This window comes from Orbicella faveolata, unplaced genomic scaffold (genome assembly GCF_042242905.1).
Source record: "Orbicella faveolata isolate gen_17 unplaced genomic scaffold, um_ofav_v1 contig_35, whole genome shotgun sequence".
In the NCBI taxonomy this organism is placed as follows: Eukaryota; Metazoa; Cnidaria; class Anthozoa; order Scleractinia; family Merulinidae; genus Orbicella; species Orbicella faveolata.
This window is the reverse complement of record NW_028301564.1, coordinates 30653432-30679006: the sequence shown is the minus strand read 5'-3', so window position 1 is coordinate 30679006 and position 25575 is coordinate 30653432. Positions and strand designations below refer to the sequence as shown.

Below are 25575 nucleotides of genomic sequence, written 5' to 3'. Positions count from 1 at the left end.
ACTCTTAGTTACAAAACAGAATAGCTTAGAAGGTAATCAAACTGAGTGAAAGTAAATAGTATTTATAAAAAAAAAAATGTTGGTTAGCAATAAAGCTTAAAAGGGGGAAGCAGTGAGGAGACAGTAAGGGGGGAGAGAGAGCAATAAATATGTAAGCGGTATAAATCAGGAAGTCACTAAAAAGCTAGAAATAAAGTACATTTTTATTAAATAAGTCACTGGTAAGTGCCAGATGAAAACTCATGAATGTTGGCAAAACGATTGTAAGATGTTAAACTTAACTTTGTTTTTGAAACTTTTAAGGGCGAGGTGTTTAATACTTTCATCCAAATCATTCCAAATTTTTACAGCTGGAAACCGAATGTTAAATTTACCATAGTGTGTTTTGATGGTGTTGATATAATAAGTTGATTTTGAAGCAAGCATAGTTTCGCGTCGTTGCTCGTTTTTTGAACAAACCGAACAGATAAAAAACGCACGTGCATGTAAATACGTGCATCCGTACTGTGTTTCCATCGAGTGATAGAAACACGAGTGGAAGTCTGGGAGAATGAGAAATGCTGTGGGAACACAAACCGGCAGTCGAGTGTTTCTACAGCCTTCTCGAATTCTCCTAAACAGTACAAGCAGATTGCCGCAAACAGCCATGCCTTTTGTCTATGTGGTAAAACGAGTCCATGCAAAATCACTCGCATGAAAATTCACTTGCACGTTCATTTTCAATTAAATGAATCTCAGTTCTCATGAAAGATTCTGCATGAGGACTCTTATTAAAACAGAGGCACAAGGTAACCCGGAAATGGCTTACAGTGAAACCAGTATTAAGTGGACCCCATATTAAGGGAACACCCTTTATTAAGCGGACACCAGCATGAGTCCCAAAATTTTCTTCCAACATTTACTGTAAAGTAAACCTGCATTCAGCGGACACCCGTTAAGTGGACGCGGACACCGATAGCAAGCCATTCTGTTGCACAAAACGTGCAATGAGTGGAAACTTTAAGGGCTTTTTACTTCTAAAAGCTCAGCTCAGACTCCTTTAACGTTGTTCAGCGATGTCATTTTAAAGCTAAGTAGATTACTCCAGATTGATGCATTGACTGACTGGACATCATTGTGCTAATAACTGTCTTTGATCTTACACTGTGTTGCAAAGGGGTTAATAATTAACTGTTATTGCACATTATAATATAGATAGGACCATTAATCAAAACCCCATGTTTTATCAGAGTATAAAACGTAGAAAAAGTATGTTTTATTGTTTTTCGCGACATTGCCTCTATATCATAGAGCAAATGAGCGGTGTGTTGCACTATGATAAAACACTTCGGACATTTGAGAACACGCGAGGAATGTAGAAAACACTCGCCTGCGGCTCGTGTTTTCTACATTTTCCCGGTGTTCTCAAATGCCCGTCGTGTTTTATCACAGTGTAATACACGGCTTAGGCTTCTTTATTTGTTAAATTTATTTGAACCTGTTTAGAGCGGACACCCTGCATTAGGCGGACACTAGTAAGGGTCCCAAGGGTGTCCGCTTTATACAGGTTTCACTGTTCAGTAGCATAAATGTGTTTAGCAAATCATTCAAAACCATTGAAGATGAGCCTTATTACTAACATGCATCACTCGTTAATTAAGAACATTTTTATTTTCATTTGCAATTTTTTTTTGTACATTTATCACAATAAACATGTAAGCGAGGGAAAATAAAGGCTCGATTATCAGCCGCTGTTCTTAAAGGACCCAGCGCACCTCCCCTTCTTCTTGGGGAGGAACGTGGACTGAACTCGAGCAAGCTGGCGAATATCGAGCCCAGGGAAAATAAAATGTTTAATTTGTTCACAATTGAGATGAGTAACAACTGATTTTAAATAGGATTGTACTCTGATTATTCTCTTTTAATTGACTGCACTTGTAAAGTCGTAGATTTCTCCTGGTGAAATCATGACTTAAGCGACAATAGCGTATCTCTTGAACGCGGTCGAGACCACTCTACCCTTGCATTTTGATCATGGTGAATCTGTGTTCCCGGCGTTTAGTATGTAGCTACCTCTGGTATTTAAGCGACCTTTTGGCCAGTTCGACAAATTCGTTGTGCTCGTTCGCGGGAGTTTGATCGCAAGGCGGACGCTCTCACCTACTGCATAACTTGTTAAACACATCTGAACTATGATCTGAGTTCTACCAGCCTAACAATCTAACAGAAAACGAATGTCAAACAGGTGACTTTTGGATGCTTGAGTCTCAAAGTTAATTTCACGAGTGTTTCTTACATGTCAATGTCTTCCTTAATACTTGTCGGAACATTTTATTCCTTATGGCGTAGACAACTGGATCCGCCACCGTCTCTAAAACAAGCGCGTTCACACGAATCACGCCCGCAAGGTGCGAGGTTGGCTGTCCAGTTATGGCGTTGATAACAACTGAAACTACAGTTGGACTCCAGCAGATCCCAAAAATGACAACCAGAAGAAATAAAGTTATAGCAATCTGAATTTCCTCACCTCTCGATTCCCGAGGAACGACGCCGAATCTGCTTCGGTCATCGTTTAGTGTTCTTCGGTTTAATGAGCGAACTCTCCGGTTAAGAGCTTTAATAGTGCAGAAAACTCGAACGTAGCACGTTATTATAATGATAACCGCAATGATAATACATGCTCCACCGACAGTTATCTGAATAACGCTTTCAGATACTCGTAACGCACACATGTAGTCCACGGAGTTGTTTAACCCGTATCTCCCATACCCGATTAATGGGAAGATGTTTCCCAGTGCGGAGACCAACCAGGAGGTTATAATTAGGAACACAGTGCTTCTCTCAGTAAAAATAAATGGATATTTCACGGGTTGTACAACCCTAATATAGCGATTGATGCTGATAAGGACCATTGTTACCATGATCTCCATGGTTAGCGTATACGCCATGTAAGCCTGGCATTTGCAAACTACGAAACTATGTTTAAACTCTCCTTTGCTTAAAGCCATCACAAACACCATGTATGGTACAAGTAACGCGATAAGATGACAAACGCACAAATTCAAAACGAACATGTAAGGCACTTTTCTGAGTGACCTCTCTTTGTAGGCGCCAAGAAGTACAAGCAGATTGCCACAAACACCAAGTAGAATTACACACGCGCTCAGCCAAAGCAGCACAACTTGGATTACGTCCATTTCGAGTGCGTGGTTGTAAACCTTTAAGTTTTCTCGAGAACTTAGACCTTGATCAAAAGTTAATGATTAACAAAGCCTCGCGTTCTCTTCATTAATCAAAATATTTCTGCGAAACGGTCTGGCGACGTTAACAAATGATTACAAAAACAAAATACAGCATTTCCATCCGCTTAGCTACGTCACACTTTTGATCTCCAACGGCGCGAAACAAAACTTTAACAAAATATGTTAATTCGTCGTCAGATTTTTTGCATTTCTAATTTCTGCGTTATCTTATGAAAATAGATATCACCTTTTTACGCCATTGATTCACAATTTAGAGGGAAAATCATTAAATTGTTTTTCAAACTCCTCATTACCTAGCATTTTTCGGAGCAGACGTGTTGCTGGAGAGGGTTAACTCACGAAAATATTAATTTTGCAGTTGACAATGGAGTTGAATTCATGCTGAGAGAGAACAAATTGCATGTCGAGTGATGCACTGAGCTGTAGCCAACGTATGTAACACGGCTCGTTAATTCGCAGACACTGCATGACGTGTATATATGTGAAGCTATCTGTCAGATCCTTAGTTGGTTTGGAATGTATACGTCCTCCAGGCATTTCTGGATCCCTCTTTCCTCCGACTAAACGCTATTACACTCATTTTAATCAGGCTTCAAAGTAGCGCAAACTGAGACACCTTGCTTACTTCAATGCGTCATAGATAGGCTTCGATCCCACATTTTCATCTAAGGGTTACACCTCCTCCTCCTCTTTTCCTTCCTTTTATTCTTCCTCTTCCAACCTCATACTCCTCTTCCTCCACTTTCTTCTCTTCTCCTCCTCTTCCTCCTCTTTCATCTACTCTTCTCCATCTCCTCTCCTCCTTCAAGCAGCGGACAACAAATAGTGGGAATTTTCCAACTGAGAGAGAGGACGTTTAAAGTAGAGAGTAGCGGGAATAAAATGGCTGCGCAAAAAGGAAAGGGAAAGGCCCAATTTTACTTTCAGTACGCATGCGCTCAAGTAAAATGTGGTTGGACCCGCCTATTTCGAATTCGGTTATTTCGAATTCCCCTGTTATTTCGAACTCAAACCCATTTCATTGGATTTGCCCTCGTTTTTTTCTTTTTTGTTTCGCTCGACTTGAAGGGAAACGCAGTTGTAAGCGGCAGTCCTAACGCGGTCCTAATGTCTCGCAGATTAACTATATAACTCGGCTCTCGGCTTTGGCAAATAATTGTCCCCACTGACAAGAATAACGATATTTTGCTCAATCTCGTCCAATAGTTGTTAAATATTCTTGCTTCCAGCTTAGAATACTGTATGTAAAAAAGTGCACCTCACGGCCAGGGAATCTGAAAATGTTAAGCATGACGTTTGAAGGGCATAGTTATACCTTAAAACTTGTGAAGCCGGCCACACCACGTTGGAGAAATATGAAATCATTACACTGTTAAAGAGAAGGCGTCGAACGCACTCTCGTAATCTTTTATTACTTCTAGTTTAGTTCTAACTCGCGAGTATACGGAACTAGTGCTGTTGAAAAGGGAGGAAGAGTACAGGAGGAGAAGAGAAAAAAGAGGAGAAAGAGGAGGAGGAGGAAGACGTGTAACCCTAGAACCATTGCACGAAAATTCGTCGCTTCTCCGGGCAATTCGATGGAAGTTGTACTTTCAGAGCTGTGTTTTATAGAATGGGTGTTGCTTTGGATGCGACAACTCTGTGACTTGACATGTTGCAGCTTTCTTTACGGTCTAGAAGACATCGTCTAGTATACGATTACGGCCATGACCTCGATTTACGTTCCACACTAAACGGGTTTCAGAGTTCCAGCGGCATACCCGAAAAGAAAAGATCCTGAAATGCTTAGAGAAACCAGTGAAGTGAGTTCACGTTTGCATTCATATCTATAACACATTGAAGCTACTTTGCCGCCTGATATAAACTGAGTGTAATTGCTTGATTTTGCAATCCTATTCCGGCTATACTAGGAGACTAGGCACCAAAACCCCTACCCTATCCTAGACTGTAGAAACTTTATCACTTTTGTAGTCCTACATTTGCTCACTAAACCAATATCTTACAAAGTCACAAGAATCCCGAGTAAAGAACCTTGTTCCACTTTCCCGGTAAATTATACCATATTTTAGACCAAAACTGTCTGATTTCTACACCCTATCCCAGACTTAACTGCCTAAAACCATACCCCTCACAGCGGCACATGTCCATATACCGTAAACTTTGGAAAGAAGCGACCCTCGTTATTTTCGGAATTAGCAGCTCGTTACTTCCGGGGAGCAAAAAACGTTATATTAAGTTGGTACAAATGAGCTCATTTTTACTGCTGTATGGGTGGGCTCTTGATGCCAAGATTGTATTGTCAGTGGTCGGCAGGGAAGCCGCTGTCAGATACGGTAAACCGTTTCTTCTTCATGACGCACTGCTATCTAAGTGCATTGGTCGAGTTTTCAATTTAAATGTAATGAAACGTTCCTTCTAATATGCTTCAGTTAAAAATGATATTTGAATCAAAGTTTCCTACAGTACCCTGACGTTCCTGTTACTTGAAGAAAATTCTACGGGTTTTGTTTTAACGCTGCGCAACATTAACTGGTAAAGCACGAATTGACATTTCACAACGCTTCGTGGCATAAACGATATCTTCCCTCGTTGTAGATTGCCTTCAATCAAGTTACGGTACCTAAGTTTCACTTGAATATTGATTGGAAAAATATAGATACTATTTTCGTGGAGGTTGGGGTCGGCTCGCTATTTTCGGAGGGTCGCTACCTGTGGGATTTAGTTGCGGTCACAATTTTTTGACATTACTTTCGGGGGATCGTTACTTTTGGAAGTTTACGGTAGGTTATAGGTATCAGGTGGGAGGCGCTCTCACGCAACGCATCATTCAAACAAAAAAAGCGAAGGCGTCGAACACACTCTCATAATCTTTGATTACTGCAGCCACTTTAATACTATTGGCTATTACAAACTCAGTCATTTCGAACTCCCCACTATTTTGAACCGATTTCTGTTTCATTTTGGCCTAAAATCAACCCCCCGGATCAACCCCGTTTATTTCGAACTTCATTGACAAAGTTGGTCTCACCACATGACCTGCAAATAACTGCCTATAAATAAAGGTAGTACCGTCTGAATGTGTTTGCTGCAGATAATATTCTGCTCATGCGTAATTGTAACGACAGTATTACATTACTGAACTCGTTTACCGCTAGCCTGCGTAGCTTGGCGGTTTTTAAGCAGGTGGCGATCAGATCAATTCTTTACGTCAGCCTTCGGCTTCGACAAATAATTGATCTGCTTACCACTGACAAATCACGTTATTTTGCTCAATTTTGTCCAATAGTTGTTAATTATGACGTAATTTTGAACATGGCTGGAAAGCTACAATTTAGGTTTTTCTTGATCATTGCACTTTAATCTTGAACTTCGTCCTCAGGTGTTCTCTTCCTGCCCTTACATGCATGGTCAATAACATATTATTCCTTTTAACAGAAGCTTGCTGCGTGATTGTTCATGGTCGTGTGACGTTACAAATAAACATAACTTTATTCTAAATCATGGAGTTGTACCGTGCGGTTTACTTGTAAAAGTATAAAAAAGCAAATTAAATTTTCGACACACAAATCCCTTTTGAACTCAGCCGCTATCTCAAATTCCCCGACATCTCGAACTCAACTCATTTTCCCTTGGATATTCCTTTTCAGTCATTTACTTTCAGCTTTCTCGAACCCACGCCATCTCGAACTATTTTTACAATTTTAGTTTCTCTTTGTAAGGCATGTTAATTACCAAGTTAACCATTCCAGGCACCCCTTGCCCCCCTGCTCTGCAAAAGTTAAAACACCTAGCTCACGCTCAAAATCGTCCAACGTGCTTTGTTCATACTTGTAGCTTACATAACGTTTTGTCTTGTGTTACACGTGACAATGTACACAGCTTTGCTCGGCCAAAGTGATTGGCTCATTTAAGTGCGATACCTGGCTCTTTTCCATCCTTATGTACTACTCTGTATGTTCTAATGTAATAACACCTATATAGCAAGGTGACAATTACGAAACAGTCGAAAATATTTTGTCTCTGCGTCCTGCGAAGGCCACTTAGAAATGAGAGCAGTTTACTTCAAGCTTGGTTGAAGCCGTCAGTTAAGCTACGTGCAGGCTACCAGTAAAACACCCCTGCCACTTTCCTTATCTGACAAGTCATTTTATTATTTATTAGTTAGATTATTTACTTATGAATATGTCCATCCATTTTTATGTATTTGTCATCATTTCTTATAACAAAGCAAATCATCAACAGTGCGGACAGCCATCAATTTTTAAAATTTATTAAGTCTGCATAAAGTTCGACACTTGCTTCCACGCCAGCCTAGTGCCTGCAAGTAACTTCTAGTTAATTATGTAGGGCTGCTTCACACTGAATAATGGATAAAGTTCTTCGATTGAGTATTTGCCCATTCCATCTAAGTGTGCGGCCCGCTTCCCAAAACCCTTACCCTATTTATGACCAAAATCTGCGATTTTCCCTACCCTATTTATGACCCGACCAAAAATTTGATACCCTGTTTATGACCGTTGCGGCTGACACAGTTGCCCTAAACATAATTTTTCAAGGGCTTTAAAGCTTTTGTTTATGGTCTTATCAAGAACGATGAAAAAGTAGCTTCTTCAGCGTTTATCGTATGCGGTCCCTTGCAGTTTATGGGTTCTTCAACAACATACCCAATTCAAGAATAGAGTACCAAAACCATACCCTATTTAAGACCAAATACCCAATTTATGAGCAAAATGACTGAAAAACCATCCCCTTTGGGGCCGCACATACCTATGTAGCCTTTGTAAGGGAGTACCCCCCCGCTCCCCACCGCCGGGTAGCACCAGGTTTAGGTTCATGACTCGTGTGTGAGCTCACGAGTACAGTCGAGTACACGTTCCACACGGTTGAGGATGTTTATCCAATCAGAAATGGTTATCTATTGAATAAACGCTGATGACCAATCACAGACTGTGTTGGAAAGAACCGTCTGGGATTTCACGTGTCCGGCCATACAGATAGATGTTATTCAACAAGAAACGCGACTCCGCTTGTCGTACCCTAAAGCAAGTGCTATGGTTCTGAGGTTCTAGTTTGGTGTGGAACGTAAATCGAGGTCATGGCCGTGATCGTATACTACGGGTATTACTTTGGATGCGACTAACTTTGTGACTTAGCATGTTACAGCTTCCTTTCAGTCCGAGGTAGAAAACATGGATGCAAACGTGAACTCACTTCACTGGTTCAGGAAGGGCCTTAGGTTGCACGACAATCCGTCGCTTCGCCAGGCAATACATGGAAGTTCTACTTTTAGAGCAGTGTTTTTTCTCGACGTTGACTCTTTAAACGAGATAAATATATCGAGAAACAAGTGGCGATTTCTTTTGGATTGCTTACTTGACTTGGACAGTAGTCTGCGAAGATTCAACTCCCGTCTATTCATCGTGCGGGGACAACCGATTGATGTCTTTCCGAAATTAATTAAGCAGTGGGATATTACAAGGGTAACATATGAATACGACGGTGAACCTTTCCCTCAAAGACGAGACGACTCGGTGAAACGTTTGCTTGAATCACAAGGAGTTGAAGTTCTGGTATCCTCATCGCACACTCTTTACGACATTGACGAGTAAGTGGGTAGTTAAGCTTAAAATCTTTTTGTCTAAACCGTTTCTGCTTATAGTCTTACATTCAGCCTAATTTGATTTTTGAAGCATATTTTTCACCTTGATGGCTAGTGTTTTTTATTAATTTAATGATGGCAGTGCTCGGGTAATTTTAGTTGTCTGTTGTTCCGGCGGTTGCATACACCTTACACAAGCTTAACTTCTCATGGTCAGGCCTTGAGTTATTGGTTCGACATAGGCTTAGTATGAGGTTACTTACTATTTGTCCGAAGGAACTGGCTAGGATGACCTCAATAAAATTAAGAGATTTCCCAAAATGAGCTAGCTAACCGAATGAGATGGCGGTAGGGTTAAAAATATTCGGTTTCCGGTCATTGTTGAACCGTCATCGGAACGGTATAAGCTTGCTAGGATCCGACTTTCCGTAAACGTGAAAAGTGGTTTTTTGGAGGGCTTTTAGCTCGACTCAAACTTAAAGAACTTTTGGAGTGGGGCTAATGTAAGGAGAATTTCCTAGGAAACTCTTTCATAAAGTCAAGGAATTGTTGAATTTCTGAAATACGAACCATTCAACCAAAAAATTCCAGACATTCCGTGCGTAAAATCAGAGAGAAAAACTCAACTATGAGAACTCTTTGGATATTTGCGTTAACTTTGCGAAGTTGTCCTCTTTTTAAGAAATTCTAGAAAATGCTGCTCCTTTCATCAATTGCTCTTTCCACTTAAAAAAAGAGGGACTGCTCTTTGTAATAAAGATGTTTAGGTCAAGTAACTTATTGCAACCTTCATATTCTGCGAGACAGAGATTCCCTTTTCTTTCTGCCTGCTGATCATGAAAGGCAAGAGCAAACCTCTGCTTGCAACCACAGAATCACTTGATTAGCCACTATCCACAACCTGGGAGGAATGAATTTAAAACACTGGTTAAATAAGCCTTACCTCTGTTCAAACTGTTCATGAGAGACTGTCGGCAATATATGCTGTGCTGTGATTGGCTGAAAACTATAATTGGGAACACTGCACTGACGTGGGTTGGTTACGTACTCATCAAATTGAAAATATTTGTCTAATGAATAACTGCCAAGCATTGATCTTTTGCTGTTTGTACAGTTCCAGAGTCTATTGCTGAAAATTAATTAGTCTCAGCAAGCTATTTATTGCCAAAAAAACATAATGTGAGGGTTGACAGGTTTACAACTATTCCGAAACAGATTGTTTATCTGCAGCTACATGCAGTTTGCAAAGCATGGGCTGGACAGCATGGTGTTAAATAAAGACAATTGTGGTTCAATTCATCTGTTTCTTTTTCACTTATTACTTGATAGAACTTTTGCAACATTTATTTAGTTTCTCTTTAAGAAATAAACTGTGGAAACTTGAAGAGGGAGTTTTAGCAGTTAGTTGGGGAAGATACAATTCACCCGCCTGGTCAGTCAGTCACTCAATGGTTCATTACCTTTTTTGGTTGGTAATTCTGCTGATCAGGGTATTTCTTGAGAGGGGCAACATTTGCTTAACCATTGTGAACAAAATGTCTGCTTGGGTTTCATCTAGATCTTTTTTATCCCCCTTGTCATATGTATGATATGGGTTTGTCTGTTTCAAATATCATAAGCTGCCTTAGGAGAGCCTTTGTTAAATCTTACTTAGGGCTTTCTTAAAAATAAATGACTCAAATCTTTAATTCTCATTATAGGGTTATTGAGTTGAATCATGGAAATGTCCCAGTTACATTTAAACAATTTGAGTGCCTCATAAACAAGCTTGGCACTCCAGCCAGCTGTGCCCCTGATGTTGACCAGGATATGTTTGAAAATTGTAAGACTCCTGTTAAAGATAATCATGATCAGATTTATGGAGTACCGCAGTACGATGCCCTTGAGTTGGATGAGGAAGAGCATGAACAGGAGGATTGGGTTGGTGGAGAGAAAGAGGCTCTTAAAAGGCTTGCACTTTTGGAGAAGAAGGTGTGTACTAGTTAATGTTTCCATTTATCAGGTGACACAATTTTTTTTTTGTGAAGTCTTGGAGATAGGAGCATTTATGGAGCTGTTTACAGTAATGATTTGGTTAATTTGACAAGTTCTTTTGGTTGCGTTGTACAGCAAGAATGAAACTGGGAATTTATGATGAACTTGCAATGTTACATCGGTAATGGTAAGATAGCTAAACAGTAAGCCATAAAATGTTTGACTGAACAAGCTACAGTAATCTGATACGTCTCCAGATTAATGTAGATACCATCTTATTTTTTTCCTTTGATTCATTCTTTGATAAAATCCACACTGTGATTGGTGTGACACGTGCATATGCATAACCCCTTCACTCACTGATCACAGAGCCCTTCCAACCCCCAAGAGGAATTTTTGCTAAAAAATACTCAAGTTAAGAGACCTTTTCGCGTTTTATACGAGTCGCAAGTTTACCCTTTTTACACAACACAACACAACAACACTACTACACCGAAAATAGAAAGATAGGGGGAAAAAACCTCTCTGACACATTGAAAGTCTGATTTAATTAAATTTCACTTTAACTTGGTGCCACGCAGTACCTTTAAAAATATCGGACTGAGAAGAATGTCATAAAATGCCCATCAAATAAAAATAAACTGCTACTGCAGAGACGTAAGAAACATCCATAAATGAAAGCTTTTTTAAGCAATGACGTAATCGCTTCATGCTGGCAGGCATGCATTCCTTTGGATAGTGATTTCGCGTAGTTTGTCGCGCTTATGTCCGTGCGCTTATCTCATGCACTTTTTATCCCCCTGTGAAAGCAAAATGCACTCTGGGAGTTCTTTTGCTGCTTTCCTTTGCCGTTTGTAGGTTCAGCGGAGTGCTTTTAATTGAAGAAGATTTAGGGGTGGATTTTGGTTTAAACAGTATCGGATAAACTTGCGTTCACAGCAAACTCATAGTAAGAACATATCCTCCATACATGCAAGTTTAGATAGACAAGTAAGTCGCACAGGTGATAGGTGAAGGCTTTGCAGCTTTCCTTTGCCGTTTGTAGGATCAGCAGACTGTTTTTAATCGATATGACAAGGATACAGTTAAAACAACAAATTAATTTCTGGTGAGGTAATTAGTGTTGCCAAATATTTTTAAAGATAACAAGGTGTCAATTTCAGAGAGAGTAACATTCCTTTGTGGGTTTCCTGTGCAGTTGTTTGTAGGATCAGTGGAGTGCTTTTAATTTCAGCTTTTAAATGAAGATTTGGGGGTTGATTTTGGTTTAAACAGTGTCGGATAAATTTGCGCTCACTGGCAAACTCGTAATAAGAACATATCGTCCGTACATACAAATTTAGATAGACAAGCAAGTCACACACGCGATAGCTGAAGGGTCTACATAAAATTTTCGGATTGGTAGTGCAGTTGTACTTTTGCCAGTGTTGAAGTGAATTGAATGAGCATTGTATGAGCACTGAAATATACAGTTTACAGTAGTGATAATGAAGTCAGGGTACGATTCATTTGCAGTTTTCAGTTTTTTATGAAGTTTTGGAAATGTGCTGTTTTATGTTTTCTGTCAACAAAAGAGTGGTTGTGATTAAACAATCCATAATCGTTTTGTCAGGGTAAAGACAATACAATGTTCATTGATGACAAGTATACAGTTAGCAATAAATTAATTTTCTGTGAGGTAATTAGCGCTGCCAAGTATCTTTAAAGATAATAAAGTGTCGATTTCCGAGAGAGAAACTTGTACTTTGCGGCTTTCCTTTGCTGGTTGTAGGATCAGTGGAGTGCTGTTAATTTCAGCTTTTAAACAAAGATTTGGGGGTGGATTTTGGTTTATACAGAGTCGGATAAATTTGTGCTCACGGGCAAACTCATAATAACATATCTTCGATACATACAATTTTAGATAGACAAGCGGGTCGCACACGCGATATGACAAGTCAAGAGAAAATTATTTTCTCTTGGACAAGTATATGGTTAAAACAACAAATTAATTTCCGGTGAGGTAATTAGCTTTGCCAAATATCTTAAAAGATAATAAGGTGTTGATTTCAGAGAGAGGAACTTTTCAGCGGAGTGCTTTTTATTTGGGTTGGTACATTTTGCTGACCCCTAGTACATGGACTAACAAGATGGACCTGGTACATGAACTACTGGAATGAACCACCAATGGACTACCCTAAACGTAAACCCCTAAAATTTCTAACCCAAAAGTTTAGGAATCAGTTTGTCTGCTCATGTTCCAATTTTCTAGGAACAATTTTTAAACATCATCGCTTCTGCATGCATTGCGTGCCGTTTATTTTGTTTAATATCCTGGGAACAATAGCCGATAACTCATCAGCTCTAATTGAATTTACTCCCATATAGAAAACAAAAGTGTTAAGTTACCATTTGTAACTAAAGATAGCAAACATCTTGTGGGAAAGAGTGGTGACGATTCGTCAGCTGTAATTGAATTTAATTCCTTGTGGAAAACAAGAGTGTCAAATTACCCTTTGTAACTAAAAAATGAAAATATCTCATTATATTTGCATGCAACACGAACAAAACAATCATCACCTGTACTGACTATTGTGGTTAGAACTTTTTCAAATCTAAATAGTCTCGTCTCCTCTAAACCATGTCGTAAGAACTAGAAGCGACGATTCGTGACCTCTAATTGAATTTACTCCTTGTGAAAAACAAAAGTATCAAGTTACCTTTGTAACTAAGAATAAAAATATCTCGTTGTATTTGCATATTACTAACTCACGAACTGTTTCAAACCTGGAGGCTCATCTCGTTCGTAGCTAAAATCGTCAACCTAACCCACAGAAAATGTCGAAGTAAGCCCAATATATGGAGACTTCCTCCTCTTTTATAGAAGAATAAATATGGCTGTTCTTAACTGTGTCCGGATCAAATCTTGTCATATACCACTTACCTTTACAACAAATTCGATTGGCTGTTTATAGTAGATCCAATCTGATTGGTGCAACATACATACATCTCTCACTCATCCATTGACCCGTCCATAAGGAATAAATCTTCCGCAATGCCCGCCATTCACTCGGACCGTTTCAAGAATACATTCTTTAATAGGATAGTTTTTTAGTACAATGTAGCTTTGTAAATAGTGTACTTTTTGTATTCAATTGTTGTACTTGTTTCCATGTAAATATCTATCTTATTTAGAGACAGATTGTAGCCCATTAACATTGTTATTTTTAAATGTAACATAAGATATGTAATTTATCTTTTGAACAATAAAGGCACTTTATTTATAACATACCCGATGCGCCGTCTAAGAGGTATTTTTTTTACAAAAAAAAAAAACTCAAAAACAGATCAAGTATAAATTGTCAAATTTGGCGGGTATGATGTTTAGTAAGTTTATTCTGTTAAAGAGCTTAAATTGTGGGTAAGTCTCTGAAGTGCTTTTCGTTTCACTGTTGTTCATTACACAGGAAAGGGTTTGTTATTGATGTTGTTAACTGATGAACTTTCTGCATAATCTATTGTGTTTTGCACATACATGTAAATTGACACATCTTTCCGCATTTCTCCTAAAATATCCGGTTTTTTGGATATTTTTTCTGCACCCCGTCAGGTGCCATGTTGTACTCTCCTTGGATCGCATTTAGCTTCTTGAGAACTAAGAAACATAGTACGTGTAAAATATCATCAGTTCTTGTCTTACATGTAGGTACTTTTCTATTACAGGTTGTAGAACCTGTTGCATACGGTGCTCAACAAGAGACAAATTCACCGTTTCCTAAGTCTTCAAAGTTAAGTCCTTATTTGCGATTTGGATGTCTGTCAGTGAAATACCTCTTTCACAGAATGAACCAGGTTTACAAGGAGGTGAGTTTTGGTATAAAATGCGGGTTTGACATTGCAATGTGTGCTAAGACTTAAACTTGAGAAGTTCTGCTATAACCCTTCAAGTACCGATAGTGCCATATGGCACAAAATGTTATAATAACCTTAATATTTGGCCAATTTATTTCAAATTTGGACACCAAAAGGATCTTTGAGAGATCTTCACATTGAAAGCATAAAATCATGCTATAATGGTGTCAATTTGCAAACTTTTGAAATGCAAAAGGCAGATTTCAGACTTGCACATGTACACCCTACATGCTGTGAACTCAGTAATTGTGAAGAACAGCTCCCAAAACAACCTGCCGGCTGTTTGTCAGCTGACTGTCGGCCGTTTGTTGACCGACAGTCGAGAACTAGCGTGTTATGTATAAAGTAACAAGTTTTTTTAGGGAAAGTGCACATAATACGAGCAAGTAAAATTTTAGATGCACCCTTTGTGTAGTTTGACAAAGGGTGAAACCTTTTGCTATTGTTACACCTGAAGGCTTTTTTTTTTTGTGGGAAAGTATTAATCAGCTCACCAAAATCAAGGCTTTTTAAGGATAATACTGTAGCATTGTACCATTGTATTTTTTTTTCCAAGGCTTTCAACATATGCATGTTTGAACACAGAATGCTTTCATCCCTTTTTTGTGCATTGAAAACTATTCCAATATCATTTCAAAATATTTCCAATTGAATATCGGCCTTTGTGAGAAGCATGAACAACACTTCAAATGTTGTAACTGTGCTCAGCTGTTATACACCAGTAATGCTAAACAGTGATGCTACAACATAGAGATAGTGCAACATTGCTGTAAAATTGGGCAAGTCAAGTAATACTGGAATCCTTGTTGCTTGTACTGTTGTCTGTTTCTAATTTATTTTTAAATGCATTTTTATGGGTCTGTGATTGTTTTGTAGGCGCATGGCAAATCTGCCCCTTTGTCAGTTCACCAGCCACTCCTGTGGCGAGAGTTCTTTTTCGTTGTGGCTAGCAGACACCCTAACTTTGACAAGATGAGAAACAACTCCCTTTGTTTACAATTTCCATGGGAAGAACACGCTGATCAACTGGAGCGATTTAAACAGGTAAGAGTTGATATAAAACTTAGGCTGCAGTAAATGAAAAGTTTCTAATCAATTAGCTGACATTTTCAGTGTGGACTAGAAATCATCTTTTATGTGATAAAGATAAAAACTTTCATTACATGTACCTTGAAAACATTACAAAGTTTGTGAAAATTGTAAAACTTAGCTTTGTTTCAGCATATGTGTGGCTGTGTTTATTCATGGAGGTTGGTGCCTGTGATGGTTGTGATTTCAGTAGTACAATTTGTTTAGGGCAAGACTGGTTTCCCATGGATAGATGCCATCATGCGTCAGCTGGTTTCAGAAGGATGGATTCACCATCTCGCTCGACAAGCCGTTGGATGTTTCCTGACCAGAGGAGCTCTCTGGATATGCTGGGAAGAAGGATTCAAAGTATGTGTGAAGTCATTCAGTCTTGCCCCTTGATATCTTCAGAGAGTTTATAACTGGCTTACAGGGGTAAATGTTAGTGAACACCTCTAGATTTATAGGAATACTAAAAAGTTGTTACCCATTTGCCAGTGGTGTGGTGGTCAGGATGGTTTATAACACATATTGATGCCCTTTTCTCAGCCCAGCAATGAGGCTGTGTGGCAGGTTTTTCCCAGGTTTCTTGCTGCAAGAGATGCTGTGGTAAACAATAAGACCTGATATTCTGTCTCCCATACTTTGTAATCAGCAAACATGCATTTTAGTAACCAGAAAGCAGCATTACCCCACGACAAGCAGAAAGGATTACAGAATTAAACCGGTTTGGAGGGAAAATATGACATTTGGAGTAAGGGTTGCTGCATGCCCTGAATTGTGGTTTTGTGATACTGAAGAGTGTAAGAAATTTACAGTCTGAGCTATTCCAGTTGAAGGGTTTCGTGCAAAAAAGGGCGTATGTGACGTTTTGGGCTGATTTTTATTTTTTGCAGGATCGAGCTATTTTTTGGCAGACTGACTTGTTTTGACATGAAAAGCATTGTTGCATAATTGTTTTTGTTGATTTGCGCTTTGTTTTCGAGAAATAACGTATGCAAAAAAACTCAGTTTTCTAAGGGTATCTTATGGAGATCTTTTTGTTGAGCGAAAAACAAAAGAAACCTTTGTTTTGCTAAATGATGAAGTCACCGAAGCATGGTATTTGCCGCTAGTTTTATTATTCATATAATTACGCAATTCTCTTACTGATGCTTAGTTAGCGCAGGCGAATAAGGCGCTGAACTGGCCAGATGCGAGTTCATTTTGTCGTGACACCAGTTCGATACAAGGTCGGTCAATTTTTTTTTCCGGTCTATTTCTCTGCTTCTTTCAAATATCAAAACATTTATTTAAAAAAAACTGTGCTGTTGAAGCTGCTGAAAGTAACTGTTTAAGTTTGTGCCATGTCAAAATCCACCTTGGAAGGATTCGCTCCAAAAGATGCCGCTCGGAAAACTGAGTTTTTTTTGCATACGTTATTTCTCGAAAACAAAGCGCAAATCAACAAAAACAATTACGTGACGATGCTTTTCATGTCAAAACAAGTCAGTCTGCCAAAACTTAGCCCGATCCTGCAAAAAATAAAAATTGGCCCAAAATGTCACATACGCCCTTTTTGCACAAAGCCCGTCAATTATCATAGCAAGGATATGTGTGTTCAAAGGAAATAAGTCAGCCTTTCTGGGAAATAGCTTAATTAATTGTGCAAGTAAAATGATGGCTAAATTCATTGTTCATGTCATGTTGTAGATGTTACATTGAAGTTGATGTCTGTTTCAGATATTCGAGAAGTTCTTGCTGGATGCAGAGTGGTGTATCAATGCTGGAAACTGGATGTGGTTGTCTTGCAGTGCATTTTTTGCAAAGCATCCTCAGTGGATGTGTCCAGTTGGCTTAGGAGAACATTTAGACCCACAAGGCAACTTTGTGAGGTAAACACATGCCAATAAATGGTATTCAGTACTGGTCAAAAGTAGTTACCCACAAGGCCCCATTTGCATGGGTCGATTTGCAGATTGATGGCCATCGCCACAATATATGTGGCGTGCCAAAATTTTACCCAGGTTTTTACCTAAGTTTGTCAGGGTGAGGGATGCCACTGTTAATGGTGAGACATGTTAGAGTTTGAATAGGCTATTGTTGCTTTTGGTTTCATGTGCATTAACAACAGTAGCAAATGTTTTTTCATTCTTTGCACCTTGGTGAGAATATTTGATGTCACAAGGGCATGATTGTTTGCGTGGCATTAAAAGGATTTCTAAACCAACCAACTACCCCATGGAAAGTGCAGCCTATAATTCAATTCAAGCACGCAAAAGTACTAACAGTTTGGGCTCAACACGTAAGCAACACTTCGAGCAAGTTGAGATTTCTTTGTTCTGTACCAGGCATTTGATTGACTGGATTTTAAAATGTTGGAATCTATTGTTTCAGTTCTGCCATCTGATTGATTTTCATTGTCTGGTTGGCCTGGTTTCAGTAAATACACTGTAACAGTATATTTTTTATCTGTATTTGTAAAAATTTTTCAGTAACCAACGGAAGTGCTTTTAATTGGCACCATTCATCCAACCTGGCACTTTTCAGTTGCTTGACCAGTGGTGTCTTCACTCAACTTTGATCTCACTGTTCCCTGCTTGATCTGAGTTTATGAGCTCCACTGTGGTAGAGTTGCGTTGTAGTGCTTGTTTTGTTTTATGGAATTCCTCTATAGCAGAACCCTTCAGTAAGGACAAGGGTTGCTGTGTGCCAACGGGTAAATACCTTTGACCAGCACTGTTGACCATACTGGAAGGGAAACAGGCAGCTTTTGTTGGTTGAGGTCAAGTTCTAATTTTGTGGCATGTTGAGAACTGATCAGTGCAGTAGCTGAACCTTGATACTCAGTTTTTTTTGTTTGTTTGTTTGTTTAGTTTGCATTATATACTTATGTTTTTGTCTATCTCGAACAAGTATCCAAACTTTTATTTTCTCTCTTTCCCAGGAAATATGTCCCTGAGTTGAAAGATTTTCCATCTGAATTTATATATGAACCATGGAGAGCACCACTGGAAGTACAAAAGACAGCCAACTGTATTGTGGGTGCTGATTATCCACAGCCTGTCATCAATCATCAGGAAGCACGACAAGATTGTGTTCATAGGCTGAGAGGAGTTTATCAAAATCTTGTGAGCAAGGGTGAGTTTTGTAAGGGTTGTCCATGTATGCACACATTTCACTTCCACTACTGCTGTGCACAGACTAAATAAACTCACCATCACTCGTCTTCTGTTTGCAGTTTCTTCTAATGTGGGACTGGGCCACAATGCCATGCATTGGTTCAGAAAGGATTTAAGGCTTCATGACAATCCTTCTCTATGTGAGGCACTAGTAAACTGTAGAACATTTCATGCTGTCTACATCATTGACCCAGTGAGTGCAAGAGCGGCCAATGTTTCTGCTAATCGCTGGAAATTTCTCTTGGACTGCTTAACTGATCTTGACAAGAGTCTTCGTGAGTGTGGCTCGAGGCTTCATGTTATTCGTGGACAGCCAACATATGTTTTGCCGAAACTTTTTCAAGAATGGAATGTTTCCAAGCTGACATTTGAATGCGAAACTGAGCCATTTGGGCAACGGAGAGATGTGGCTGTTGCAGTCCTTGGAGAAGAACATGGAGTGGAAGTGATTTCCAAACCATCACATACTTTGTATGACCCAGAAAAAATTATTGAGAGTAATGGTGGGGAGGCACCTTTGGTGATTAAAACATTTGAAAATGTTGTTAGGCAAATGGGTCCTCCAGAAAAGCCTGTAGATGCAGTCAACAAGGAAATGTTCAAGGGATGCATTTGCCCAGTGTCCAGTGATTACAACTCAAAATTTGGTGTTCCACACCTTAATGAGCTTGGTTTTCAAGAGAGTGACGTCACTTCAGGTGAAATGTGGGTTGGTGGAGAGCGGGAGGCTATCAAAAGATTGACTGAACTTGAGGAAAAGGTGAGGCTTCAATATTGACATTAATTCATGGGAATTGCTAGGAGTTTTACTGGTTCCTGAGAACTATTTGTTTCATCACAGTATTGCTTGAGACCTACATGTAGCCTTTTATTGGTAACTCTTGCGGCCATATTCTTTGATGCTTCCTGTTCCATTCCACAGTTAGAGGAAAAGTCTGAGAATTGATTGGCTTCTGGGAAATTGATTCATTTATTTTAGAAAAAGAAAATATTGGGAAAAGGGCTGAATGCCATGTTGCTGAACTAGACTGGGAATGAAAAAGGGAATAGTTAAACCAGTTACGGCTCGTTGTGACAGTATCACATTTGATGTTGTGCTGATAGTGATGTATATGTACCGGTATTTACTACAAAATTGTTAAAGAACCTGATTGTTCTTCAGATCAGAGGACAGGTTTTCTGGTATTTAATACTCAAATTTGGACTAAACTGTCTAAGCAACTGTGATAACTTGTTTATCTCTTTGCTACTATTATCAAGGTCCTCATAGGGAATTTGAAGAAATCAGTAGAAGGACTAGATGCATTGCAGCCATCAAGGACGCAGCTGAGTCCTTACCTTCGATTTGGTTGCCTGTCTCCAAGGCTTTTCCACATGCGATTAACCAAAGCATATATGAAAGTAAGTCTGAAATGTGCTGTTCCCAAGTGCCAAAAATTTAAAACAATCATGCTAACTACCTAAAAGAAAGAGTACTATTGAAGAGCTTAAGTATGTGCTGTTAGGTTGCTTTTAGTAATTGTGGCTCAATGGTGGCATACAAATAAAAAACATACACGATCTGGGAACATCTAGCGAATAATTGTGATACAGAGTAAATGCAGTGTCTATAATACAGGCAACAAATGCATAATTATTCACATTGGTGGAAGTGATCTTTAGAAAGTTTAAAAAGCAGTTTTTTTTTGCCACAGATATTGTAGAGGGAGGTGATGTTAATTAAAGTGAGTAATACATGTTTTGTATGGGATTTACCGTCTGTCGTTTTGTTTTTTCAGGTTAAGTGCCAGCCCCCACCACTGTCGCTCTACAGGCAGTTGGTTTGGAGAGAATTTTTTTTTACCCTTGCCAGTCAGAATCCCAACATGGACAAAGCAGTTGACAATCCTCTTTCTCTGAACATTACATGGGAGAATAATGAGAAGGCCCTTGAGGCATGGAAAAAGGTATGCAGCTACTAACAGCACCCTGTACATGTAACTGAACCTGTCTGACAAGACCATATAGTAGCCTAAGTACAGTGCAGTGGTAACTTCTGCACCAGCTTACTTTCAACTGTCCATTTGGAAGTCAATATCATAGTTCCTATGTGTATATTAATAATATACGTGTATTTTAAAGAGATATTGTCTTGATGTAAAGCATTGCGTCAAACATTAGAAGGTGGTTCATCACATTTCTAAACGTCAGGAAGAAAGCAGAGTTAGTGAGACAAACTTTTGATGTTTGAAAACGTCTGGAAACAATATTTGTAGTGTTTGATATATTTGTATCTTCTCAAACCAAACATCCCAACATTTTTCAAAAATACTGTGCTGTGTGTTGTATTCTTCAACTCTCTTGGCATTTGGAAACACAGTAAAACAGGGTCTTGTGTTTGGTATATATTGTCTTAAACTTCTTATATGTCTGATACGAAATGTGCTTCACGGTAATCAGCAAGTGCTATGACGTAGATGTCATGATTACCGTCAATATAATTATCAAGTAGATGTATTTAATATTATTGGTCTTTGTTCTTGAGTCTGAAAGGTTTCTACAACTTTTCTCTAATTTAGGGCTTGACAGGCTTCCCTTGGATTGATGCAATAGTGCGGCAATTGCATACTGAAGGCTGGATTCACCATGTGGCTCGCCAAGCAATTGGATGTTTCTTGACCAGGGGATGTCTTTGGATCAGCTGGGAAGAGGGTTTCAAGGTGAGAGAGTCTTGTTTATCCCAGTTTGTTGATGGCATATTACAGGCAAATGTTACTTGCTTGGGTAAGTTGCCAAGTTCTATTTGAGTCGGTACACTGTTTGTTGACACAATGCTAGAAGTAGTAATGAGTTGAACTCATCAACACACTGAGGATGGAACTTGGCGACTTGTGTACATTCAAGTTGCAAGACCCTTGAGCAAAGTGTCATGTGAAATGGAAACATTGTTCTGCAAAGTTGCACAGGAAGAGCCATTCAGTTGGACTGTTAGTGAATCTCCTTGCATCTTGTACATGCTTGCAGTGTTCCAGTGGATGTTAACCTTCTATGGTTCTTAGGCGTACAGCCTGAGTATTCCAATCGTCGTGCTACTGCCGTACCGAACTAAATTTAAGAATTGAATTCGACTTGATTGCGACAGTAGAACGACGTTTACAACCACTCAGTTCGGCAGGATGGATTAAATTCGGCACAACTACTTAGCACGGCAGGGTCTGTCATGCGGCGCGGCAGTACCATGATGTTTCTTCAAACGGATTGATAACTAAATACGAAGAGTGTTATTTATGTAAGAGAAAGATATTTTGCATTTGTTTCAAAGGTGAGTACAGGATAACATAGTACTCACTTTCTGCATATGATAGGTCTGTAAAATGAGTTCTTTTAACTGTTAACTAAAATCTGTTTCAGTTGTTTGAGGAGCTACAGTTGGATTCAGAGTGGAGCCTGAATGCTGGTAACTGGCTGTGGGTGTCTTGCAGTGCATTCTTTCATGGACAGATTCCATGGTACTGTCCGGTTAATGTTGGCAAGAAACTTGACCCATCCGGAAATTTTATTCGGTAAATTCTATTGTAAACATTTGAATGTAAACAACTGCCCCTATAAAGGCTTATTGTAGTTAATGACTGTGTGTGGTGGTGTTTTTAGAGTGATGTTCTGTCGAATTTAGGCACTTAAGAAACATACATAACGATTATAATGTGCATGTTGATGTAACTTGATAAGTTTGTAATATCTGAGTCTAGAATTGTGCTTAATATGCTGAAGCTTAAGAATCGAACTTTGTTAACATGTACTATTTTACAGTTTCTGAAATATTTGTTATGTAATTAGTTTTAAGTGGCCTAAGCGTGAACACGTGATGTAAAGCTCTAATTGGGTGTCAAACGTGGCATGATTGGTCATCAAACATTTGAAGTTTAGCAGACCGTGGCGCGAACTTTCGCGCTAAAAGTTAAGCAGAAAGATTGGACATTGAAGGCCCTTGAGTTTTCGACTTAAATACAGCCTTGAACGACTAGTAGATTTACATTAAAACAATTAAACAAATTGCGATCGATTCCTATGCGTGATCTTTAACAAATATTTATTACATGAAAAGATCAGTTCAAAGCGTGATGATCCAGTTCCCTCTCGTGATTTTAACTTTCAGAAACTATAGATATAACCTATAGGATACTGCATTCTCACGTTAGTTTATTTATGACACGTTGTTTAACATTGATCTTTCAGGAGATATGTACCAGAGCTCAAGACTATGCCCACGAAGTACATCCATGAACCGTGGCTGGCACCCATAGCTTTGCAGAAGGCAAGTAACTGCATTATCGGTGTAGATTACCCAGAGCGTCTCTGTGACCACAAGGAGAGACGGAAAGTTTGTCTTGACAGGCTCAAAGAAGTATGTCAGCAGATAACGGGAACACAGTCGTCCTGCCAAGAGAGCGCCTTCGTTGAGTGAAAGAGCTTCCTGAACATTCTTGGTTAGCGCTGGAGACAAAGGTTGATTTAAAGGATCAAATCATTTTGATCAAAATTTCAAGTCGTAAATATTGTAGAATACAAGCCTTAGTCCAAGATTGGAGTTGTGGCCAGTCGCAGCATCTGAGAGATTCTGTTCAAATCTGGCATGTATTTTGTATTACCTTACTAGCTACGAGAGTTTCAATTATCTTCACTTTGAACAATGTACGAGGCCGCTCTGAAGTGACCTTGGTGTGGCAATATGGCGGATTGAAAGTGTTCTTGTGACTGGAACGTTGCTCTTGTCATTATGGTTAGTCCATAACTATCCACCATATTTTCGTTTATTAAGGCAAATCCAGCAAATGATATTTTTTGAACGACTAAGGCCATGATGGAACGTCACCTTTCACATGAGCGGAACGCTAACGAATGAGCAAACGTTTTTGTTTTTGCTTATGTGCACTAGGTTTAATTAAAATTAGATCTCTCACCGTGGCTTAACGAAGATAGAATTGCTCGGCTTTTGAATAATGACAACAAAACTACTATTTATTTAAGTACAAGCCACCTACCTGTACACACGTGTATACTTGTAACAAGGTCTAGAAAGAGATTGGACCCTAAAGCGATGACATTCCAGTTTTCAGCAAAATCTGCGAGGAGTGGTTGTTGAGAGTTGTTAGTGTAGCTCGAGAATAAGAGTGTATGTCTCTTAATATGTACAGATTTAAAGTAGGATGAGACACAGGGAGGGAAAAAGAAACCTAAAATTTTGTTAATTATTACAGTTAATCTGTGACGGAATGTACAGTACAGAATATCTTAGACGGTAGAGTAGTTTGTTTTTTTTTTCAGATCTCGGAGGCATATAAATACTCGTTCATTTCAAGAGTTTAAGCCATGTTATTTTGTAAATATTGAACTTCAGTCGCTTATTTACTGGAATTAAATGCTGTAAATGCAAGTGTTCATGAAACATTTATTCTTCTCTGTCTGTTACAAATCCTCAAATCCTTCCCCTTGCCAAATAGAGATTTTAAAGTGGTATAGCTCCACTCTACTATATACACACTTACACTCACTCACATTCACATACAAACGACCCTCACCCTTAGAGGGGAGCCAACGACGACGGCTACGCCGAGCACGACGCCTAGTTGAAAAATGAATAATTTACATAATGTATGTATATTACCTTGAAATTTCGCAGCTGTCTAGATCTTTTGAGTACGCCAGTGGCTCCAAACACGTACTCGGGCTAAACATGGATTAGCCGCCGTCGTTCGCGTTCCCCAGGCTGCGCAGAACTTGGTCATTTCACGTTGTTTTGCGGAGGACAGCATAGAAATGCATAAAGATTTATTACGGACGTGCACAGCCATCGTTTTACTCGTAAAACCTTAAGTTTGGTTGCGTTCTCGTTGCCGCCGTCGTCGTCGTAGTTTGCTTAACAGGGAGCTTAAACAACCACGACGACGGCCGGAGGTAAGACGAACGTCAGTGCGCAAGCGCGACCTGAGAATTTCGTCGTCGTCTCTACGTCGACGACGTCAAAAGGAGTAGTTTCACGTGGTCGTGAACTTAGCTGAACTTGAAGAGTTATAACTGCCTGAAAGGAACGAATTTGCTGTCGTTTGTCATAGCTTTTAACTGGTTGGAGTTTTAATTCTTTTTTGTGGTTGTTTTGAATTCCTCTGTTCGATTTGATGAATACAAAATCGACTTAATTAATCAGTTTCCTTCCCTCACACAGACGCGACAGCTATCAGAACGGCCTATCCAAACAAGTCAGGCGGAAAAACCACCACGCAAGTGGGCTCAAGGGGCTGAACTTTATTTAAGCGGCTGAACTTCATTTAAGCTTACTGTTTTATCATTTTTCTTTAAAAAAAAGTAGGTTGCCATATACTATACCTTTGTGTTACACTAAAACGTGATTATATTATTTTAGAAAACAGTCCTATGAAAGTACGCGCGCTGATTGGTTAAAAATCGTGTTTCTATTAAACAATTTTTATATAAGCTCGAAATTTCAATTTTAATCAAAACTATAACAAAATTATCGAACGTGATTGCCTATCAGCAGCCCGATTTGAGCATTAATTAGACAGTGTATACGCGTCATGCTTGTAATTGGACAGAACGCGTCATTTTGCGCGCGCTGTTGCGGTGCACTTTGTTGAGTGAACTG

The 25575-nt window shown here is 39.2% G+C and overlaps 2 protein-coding genes across 2 annotated transcripts; one reads left to right on the top strand and one right to left on the bottom strand.

The window, feature by feature from the left end:
* Positions 1-1628: 1628 nt before the first annotated feature.
* LOC110050462 (melatonin receptor type 1A-like) lies at positions 1629-4003 on the bottom strand. Its single transcript, XM_020756386.2, has one exon. It carries the CDS (start codon positions 3174-3176, stop codon positions 2259-2261), a length of 918 nt encoding a protein of 305 aa, XP_020612045.2. The 5' UTR covers positions 3177-4003; the 3' UTR covers positions 1629-2258.
* A 4237-nt stretch (positions 4004-8240) lies between these two features.
* Positions 8241-24348, top strand: LOC110050460 (uncharacterized). Its single transcript, XM_020756384.2, has 13 exons — positions 8241-8847; positions 10542-10812; positions 14518-14658; positions 15583-15750; positions 16003-16143; positions 17497-17648; positions 18701-18894; positions 18995-19695; positions 20196-20336; positions 20714-20881; positions 21494-21634; positions 22326-22477; positions 23151-24348. The coding sequence occupies exons 1-13, from the start codon at positions 8432-8434 to the stop codon at positions 23377-23379; spliced, it is 3015 nt and encodes a 1004-aa protein (XP_020612043.2). The 5' UTR covers positions 8241-8431; the 3' UTR covers positions 23380-24348.
* Positions 24349-25575: the final 1227 nt, after the last annotated feature.